General features: G+C 50.1%; 1 protein-coding gene across 1 annotated transcript; it reads right to left on the bottom strand.

Annotated features, from left to right (window-relative positions):
* Nucleotides 1-2,006: 2,006 nt before the first annotated feature.
* LOC103778955 (hemoglobin subunit pi) lies at nucleotides 2,007-3,966 on the bottom strand. The gene is made up of 3 exons (XM_008946574.1): nucleotides 3,830-3,966; nucleotides 2,797-3,001; nucleotides 2,007-2,212 (listed from the first exon to the last, which is right to left on the bottom strand). The coding sequence occupies exons 1-3, from the start codon at nucleotides 3,922-3,924 to the stop codon at nucleotides 2,084-2,086; spliced, it is 429 nt and encodes a 142-aa protein (XP_008944822.1). The 5' UTR covers nucleotides 3,925-3,966; the 3' UTR covers nucleotides 2,007-2,083.
* Nucleotides 3,967-8,226: the final 4,260 nt, after the last annotated feature.

An 8,226-nucleotide genomic window follows, 5' to 3' on the forward strand; every position in this document is an offset into this window, starting at 1 on the left:
CGGCAGCCACGGCCTTGGCCTCGCTGGCCGGCGCATCCTCCAGCCTCCTGTCGGGATCCACCGTTCCCCTGGGCTGGGCCAGGGTCCTTGCTGGCTCTGTGGGCATCAGGGTGGGTCCCACATGTGTCCATGGTCCCTCCTGTCCCCCAGCCTCTGGTGTGTTCAGCTCCTCTCTGCCCGTAGAGTCCCTGGGCTTCCGAGCAGAAGCCGTGGACAAGCCCTCTGGGGTCATGCTGGGGATTTGCCATGAGGAACACCATCTCTCCATCAGCCTGCAGTAAACCTGAGCAGGGAAGATCCTCTTTTTTGGGTCCATGGTCTTCCCAAAGTCCATCCTGTGATGCTTATCTCAGGCCTGTGTCTCTTCCCACCTTCCTGCTCCAGCTTGTGCTCCTGCCTCTCCCTGTAAACACTGGGACATCCCGCAGGGCACACAGTGCTTGGTGACTGCCACATCCTTTGCTCAACCTCTGTACAAAGTCACTGGTCCAAATTTGGCGTTAGGGACACACCAGATGCTGACCTACCATCTAAGTGGTGGATTTAAATGTTCCTGTTACCCTAGACCCACAAATTCAGAATGTTTTAAAAACTGCTGTGGTACACCGGGTGACACATTTAGAGCAATCTGGTGGCTTCAGAGCTTTCTCTCCCTCTGTGTCTCTCCACCTTGCTCAAAACAGAGTCCCAAAATTGTGTAAAAGAGGTGAGGACCACAGCCTGCAGTGCCAGTTCGGGGTGTGCTTAAGACTTGCACCCACCTTTTCATGTCCTCTGAGACAGGCATGGGCAGGGAATGTAACCTGATAAATAATTCTCTTCACAGCAGCTCACGTGGTGCTGTGTTTCAGGTTTTTGGCCAAACCAGACCTGCTATCACACTGGTGTTCTGGCTTTTGGCAAGCAGCATTTGCCCAGCACTGAGGCTGCCTCTGCTTCTCACCCTTCACCTCCCAGGGAATAGATTTCGGGATGTGAGATACAGTGGGAGGGGACAGAACCAGGCAGAGAACCACCCTGACTAATCAAAGAGATATTAACACCATATAACACGATGATGAGCAATACAACTGAAAAGAGGGGGAAAAAATGGGAAAAGAAGGGGGTTGAGGGAGTTTGAGGGGGTTTACCCATCTCTTTAGCTCAGGAATGGGCTGGGCATAGGTCTACCCATGGGAGATAGTGATTGCCTTTGCATCACCTCTTTTGTTTTGTTTCCTTCCCTCTTCTTCTCCTTATCCTTCAGTTATTAAATAATTATTTCTGTTTGTTTGATCTTGACTCCCTGTTTTTCTTGCTTTTATTCTTTCTTTCTTCTTCCCCTCATCCCACTGAGGGGGGGAAGGGAGTGAGTGACTGTGTAATGCTCAGCTGCCCATCGGGGTTGACCCACCACAGGTCTGTGGGGAGGATCTCTGCACTCCCCCCAGGACTGCCATCAGTTCTGGACTCTGCTTTCCAGAGAAACCCCAGGAATTCGTGCTCCCAGAGGTGCTATCAACACTGATCTCCCATGGCCACTAGTACTCCTAAATTTCAAATGCATGTAAAGTTCCCTGTAAAAAATGAGGAGATGTCAAGCCGAGGGGATGGTCCCCTTCCCAAACCTGCCTAGCAGGTGTGATAGCCAAATAAAATGTCTGGGTCCATTAAATATCTTACTGGGGTAAAACACTGTTTGCTGGACAGCCTAGAAACAGCTTTCAGTGGGTGTAATTCTAGTGAGGAGTAGCAGACATGGGGTTCTAGCCTGTTCTGGGCTTCTGCTCAATGTTATGTTACTATTCCCACTAAATTTACACATCTTAGCATGTGAATTAGTACATGATATCATTATTAGCATGTGAATTGGCACACACATTTCCACAGCTTAGTATTATTTCCCCCTCTCACATTGTGACCACCCCTCCCCGAACAGTGAGGTGTAGGTGAGGCGCATGGAGATGAAAGCACAGAGATCACAGCTCACATTTGAATGATTTATTGGGTTTTGCAGATGACCAAGCCCCTGCAGGGAAGGGGTGAATATCCCAGAGCCTGGGTGCACCATGTGTGTGCATCCCTCACCCTCCGTGGAGGCCGTTTATCTGTACTTCTCAGTCAGCACAGAGGAAACGCTGGACAGGAACTTGTCCCACGCAGCATGAGCTTCTGGGGTGAAGTCGTTGGGATAGTGGGCAGCCACGGAGCACAGGATGCAGTGGGAAAGCAGCTGGAAGGGAAAACAGAGTGAAATCCATTATAATCAGTAAAAAGTGTCAGCCTAGGGGCCTGCAACACACCTTGGTGCCAGTGTGCTCTAAGGTGACCAACTACGAGTCCCAAGCAGGTAGTGCTGCTGCCTGATGCTATGTGTGAAGAAGCAGAGTTGCCTCTGGTATAGGGCAAAAGGCACTGCTTGATCCCACTCCCTCTTCCAAATGCCCCTTCCTTCCTCACCAAAGAGAAATGCAACAGAGTGGAAAGGTTTAGAATTTAGCAAGACTTTGTTCAAGGCAGGTGATATAACCTGACAGGAAAGGGAGATTCATAAATGACCATAAAGGCAGCAGAGACTTGAGTCTGTCTGACACAAACCATAGGAGCTCCCCCGAGTCTTTCTTTGCTTGAGCTAGACCACATTTTTCATTAAAAGATCCAATCTCAGGTTAGAAATTGGGCGGGGAACAAGCAGTGAAGCGAGTTGACAGGGCTGTGCAGTGCAGTAGGGATCGAGCTGCCATGAGCCAAAATGATCTGTGGCCTCTAGTTCTGTGATGGCAGCTTTCATCCCTGAAAGCCTCCATGCTCACTCACCTTGAAGTTCACTGGGTCCACCCTGAGGATGTAAGCGTGCAGCTCACTGAGTTTGGCCAAAGCCCTTCTAATGTCATCGATGTGCTTCACGGCTTCCCCAATGGCATTCATGACCTTGGAGCCGTGGCCACGAAGCTGAGCTGAGCCTTGGCTGAGATCAAAGTGAGGGAAGTAGGTTTTCGTCTGGGGGTAGCTGTAGAAAAGCCTGGAGGAGAACAAGATTCAGCAGTGGGAATGGCATGAGGAGGCAAAACCTCAGAGCAAGTGCAGTGTAAAGCTGCCAGCTACAGGAGAGCACTCCCTCAGCAGCTCTAACAGAGCTTTGGGGGCTTGAAGGTCTTTCTGCTCTTAAATCTCCTCTGCAATATGTGCAGATTAGACAGTGGGCTAATCTAGAGAAGAATTAAATGTTAAAAACAGTTTTAAACAAGGTACTTTTGTTTGTTTGGATTTTTTAAAAATAAATAGTAGCCCCAAATTGTCACTATATGTCCTATGTGCCCTATATTACATTGTGTAATTATTTCCTTTATTATTTTAGGAATTATATATCCTATATTGCATTATGTAATAATACATTACATATTGTACAATGAATTTAGTGGATAGCTATTCTCTGAAGGCCCAGAAAGTGCAAGAGAAACTGCATCACATATAAAGAAATTGCATCTCTTGTACAATAAACCACTTCAAATTCATTTCCTAACAGTGATAATTCTATTTCAGGACACTGCATATGAAGGACTTTGAAATCCTCGCCAGGGCTCCTGGCTACGAATTCTCCTGAAATGCTATAATGGGAAAGAAACCATTAGAATTTCTTAAAAAATCATGTTTTGCTGTAAGATTTTGAAGCTCTCTATTAAGCTTTAGTAGCACAGATAACATTCCAGAGAGTGCCACAGCAAACACAGGTCGTCCAGCACCTCTCCCCACTCCCACGGGGCTCTCACTTGTGCAAGTTTTGCACAGGATGCATCTTAAGGGTGAAGCCAGAGGAAGAACCCTCTTCAAAGGGGTTCTGGGGACTTACCTCTCCAGCGATTCTGCCCCAATGGCATCAGCTTGGGTAGCCACCTTGGCCCAGATGGTGACCACGGCGGCCTTCTCGGCTTGAGTCAGGGTCATCGTGTGGGAGGGTGCAGGCTCAGGCTCCTGGCAATGAACGCTCAGAGCAGGTTTGGACTCCTGGCCCTGACAGCCCTGGTTATAAAGAGGAAGAGGAGAGCGGGCCTTGGTGCCTGCCCATGCTCATTGGTCACTCCAGAGGCCCACCCTCTTATCTCCCCATGAAACAATGCCTACTGCGGCCAGGGTCAGCGCACTGCCCGCCTCGCTTGCCGGTGTTATCAGCTCCTTGCTTCTTATAATTTGGGCTGTGTGGCCCAAAGAAATTGTCTGGACACATATTGATCCACGAACAGAGAGAGAATGCTGGAAAGTTCCAGTGATGGAGTGTTTGGACACATCTTTAAGCTGAGGAGCACGTGGATTTCACGCATGCTAAGGAGCATGGAGAAAAATGGGCATTTTCTGCCTTGAGAACACAAGACAGGGCCTTGATGTGCCATACCATACATTTCCAGTGTATGTGGCTGCTGCATGGCCCAATATTTAATGTCAAATGATTCCCAGGTAGCACTAGGGACAGAGTGGGAGATGCACAGTATAGTTTAGAAGGGGAATGAGACCCTGATTTTGTGGGAATCAGTAAAGATTTTGCCATTTGCTTCAGCACTGCCAGGAGTCCACTTTGCCAGCCTCTTGTGAAGAATTATGGATGCACTCTGCAACTGATATTGCTTGTAACAGCATCAGTAGGAATGATTCCTATGGATACAGGGAGAGGGAGCTTGTGGAATTGAGTAGGAGCCTCAGTGATAGATGGCTTGTAGCTTCAGGGCACAGACACGCTTGGTGGGTAGAGGACCAAACTGGCAAAGGGTCTGTAATCACAAATAAATGGGCAAAGTGTCAAAGAAATACCCAAACTAGAGGTGGTCAGTGCTGAACCTCAGGGCGTGAGCATCCTGGCAGCACCTGAAGTGGGGGTGAATTTCTCTGCCACCCTGATAAACTGCAGCAGCCACTGGCAGCCCTGCACGGAAAGCTGGCTGGTACATCCAGAGGTCAGATTGTGTTCTCTGCCTGAGCAGCCTTGTGCAGAGAAGGCTGATACGTAGGAAGGAGATTCCTCACCAAGATGTGTCTGCATTTCCCAGCAGTGCTACCAACTGCTACAAAAAGTGTTCCCCAGACACGATCGTCCTGCTAAGAGGAAAACCCTTCTAGGCATCTAATGATACTTAGGCCATGTGTGAGTTGGAGTATGTCCAGCCTACAGTTATCTGTACCAAAGTAGCAACGCTGATGCTATTGCACCACCCAGCCCCCTAAATGTCACGCGGGAGCATGCACCCAATTTAGGGCCTCTCTTGGGAGCCACAGTGAGGCTGTGCTCTCTTGGACAGGAGAACCTCACTGCTGGCACATGCTGGGTTTGGGGTGGGAGCTAGGCTCCCACGTGTGCTGTGCTTATGGTGGGGGCTTCTTCAGTGCCATCACATAGGGATAGGTCTCTCCTCTCTGGGTAGACTCTACAGCCTGGAGGAGTTGGTGGGTTCAGTACGAATAGACCCCACTCTCCTGGGCTGTGACTCTTCCACCTCAGCCCGGGGCCAGGTGGGAATGAACCAGTAGTGGCAGAGAAGTGGTAGGGATGGGATCAGACAGTGGCTGCTGTATCCTCTGGTGTCCCCAGTCTCCTGGTGACTGCAGCAGCACCCACAGAAGCAGCACCCCTTGTGCTTTGCACTGGGCTCTGAATGTAAGCCTCTCAGCATGTCACCTCTCACACAAAGCAGGAGGAACTTTGGGCTTTCCCAAGGGACATGCACAAAACACCTGATGCGTCTTGGTCTGCAAGTGTGGCTGGGTTCAGTGGCCTTGTGCTACCACCCCTCTGTGGTGGTCAGCACCTCACCTGGGAATTAAAGATTCTGCTCAGCACCACAGCTCCCTCCTCAGCCTCCTGCCTGCGGGCTGGGTGGCTGTGTAACTCGCTTCTCTCTGTGCCTCTCTTGAAGAGGGGATGCAAGAGGGGACCACCCTGAGACCCAGAGAGGACAACTGCTTTACCATGAGGAACACTGAGTGCTCTTTGTATGTTCTCCCTTTGACAAATGCCATAGATGTCTGCTGAAAAGCCAGAGCTGACTCTGTGTGGCTACACAGATGCAGAGCAGAGCAGAGCTGGGCTAGAAGTGCCTCTGGAGGTGTGGGCAGCAGGCAGCACTTGCTTCGTGCCACTTACTAAGGGAGGTTCATTGTCCCTTGCTCCATGCTTTCAAAAACTTGCAGTTTTCTCATCAAAAAAGTATTTAAATAGTGTTTTTGTCTCCTCCCTGAAGTGCTGCCTCTTGCATTGCCTGTGGCAGGGCTCTGCTCCAAGCTCCTCTCAGTGAGAGTGCTTTTAATCAGAGGTCACTCAGTCATCCCAGGAGGGAAGTGGCTGTGACCCAGGCAGAAGGCAGAGACCAGCAGGACTCATTCCTATTTTGCTGCCTGCTCTCTAGCCTAAACAAGATCCTTCATGACTGTAGGGCTAAGGTCTGTGTAGGAACAAGGATCAGGGTGAGGCCTACACAGGAGGATTTGCCATCACTCAACTCTTTATGGAATTTGAACTAATTTTCTGCGAGTTACTCTTGCACTATCACAAAAGCCAGAGCAGCCAGAAGATGCCAAAGGTTTGCTTAGAAGGAGCTCATGTCCTGCCCAGGATCAGGGCTGTGCTGGGGATGATTGTGAGAACTCCTGGGGAATGTGACTGGTGGGAGAAGGGAGACCCTCAGCCATGTCCCATGGTGTGATACGGACAGTGACCGTGCCTACCCTCTCAGCCAAGCTCCTCCATCCCAGTGCTCCAGCTGCCCATGGGGCAGTGAGAGGTGGAGGTCCTGGCCTCAGCAATGCAGAGAGTTGGACAACATGATTGCTGGTGTTCCTCTGTCACAGGACTGATGCTGGAGATACGTCCTTTGGGAAACCCCAGCAGACCTGCCTTCCTTTCTCCCTGTTCCTTGCCATAATTGTGATTCACAGACCCACACAGAACGTCTACCCTCGGGCAGATGATGAATCTTCATCATGAAGCTGTGAAGTGTCACTGAAGGTGATTTCTAGTATTGACCTAGTTCTTTTTTAATCCTGTTCCAAAAGCAGGCTGCCAGAGTTTCTCATTTTAAATAGCAGAAGCAAGGAACAGCCCTCTTTGCTTGTTATAAAAGTAGGATTATAATTTCCATCAGCCCTGACTGTAAATCCAGCAACTGATTGAATAGACCCACTGTGAGATCAAGGACAACTTTCCCCATGGGCTTGCATTCTATATAAGGTGGCACATACATCTGCTCCAACTTGGAAAATTTTGGGGTGTATATAGTTTTGGAAATCCCAAAAGTGGAGTCTGGCTTTCTTTTATTCTGGCTTTATCCTTTAATTCCTGACCAGTGCTTAAAAAACTTGCAACACTTTGCTTTAACTCAGCTACAGCCTCCAAGAACTGGAAATTAGAGATATGTCTGTAATTTATTATTAAGAAAGTGAAATTATGCTCCAAAGCAGACACACTGGGAAATTTTAACGTAGCTGCCCAGTGCTGGTGCATGAGGAATGCTCTGCTGTGATAATGAGACTGCTCTTTAATCACCATTAGACAACTCCCTCCCCTCAGCTACACCTTCTCTTGCTTCAATTATTATCTCTGGCCCCCAGAGAATGGCCCTGCAGATTACACCCACGCTGGGTGTGCTCATCTCCCTCTTCAGCCACCCACCTCTGCCCGCTGGCCCCGGGGGGAGTTGCAGAGCAGGACCAAGAGCCAGGATCTCTCAGAGGGTTCCAAGATCTAAATAATGCAATCCAAACCAGAAGAAGTTGCATGCAAACCCCAGGACATCCTCTAATAGAGTGGCTGATAATTTCTGATCTCGGTTAAACACAAAATAAGTCGAAGGCTCCAGGGCAGCTGCCAGGGGCAGTAGCGTTGCCCTTACTGCTCCAGAGGCAGGAGTGAATTTAGAGGGACCACAAGGCAAGTTGTGCCAGTGCTGTGAAGTGCCCTGAGGTCACGCAAGGAACGTGAGGAACGAGACCAAGCACGGAGCTTCCCACAGGCATGGAGGGACAGGGTCTGACCTCCCCAGGGGGCATCCCACGGGCACCCCGTGGTGGCTGCCCCGGAGGGAGCCACGAAGCCCTCGCTGCCCCTTGCCACCAGCTGGCTCCAGTTCTGGAGGAGTTAACTGGCTGAAAGGTGCCAAATGGCCCAAAAAGGCCAATGCAGAGAGCGGGCAGCCTGGGTGTCCAGCAGCCCTGCACGAGGGCTCCAGGGCTGGTGCCCTGGCTGGGGAGCTGCGTGCACGGGTG

The sequence above is a fragment of the Merops nubicus genome, unplaced genomic scaffold, assembly GCF_000691845.1.
Source record: "Merops nubicus isolate BGI_N331 unplaced genomic scaffold, ASM69184v1 scaffold26498, whole genome shotgun sequence".
In the NCBI taxonomy this organism is placed as follows: domain Eukaryota; kingdom Metazoa; phylum Chordata; class Aves; order Coraciiformes; family Meropidae; genus Merops; species Merops nubicus.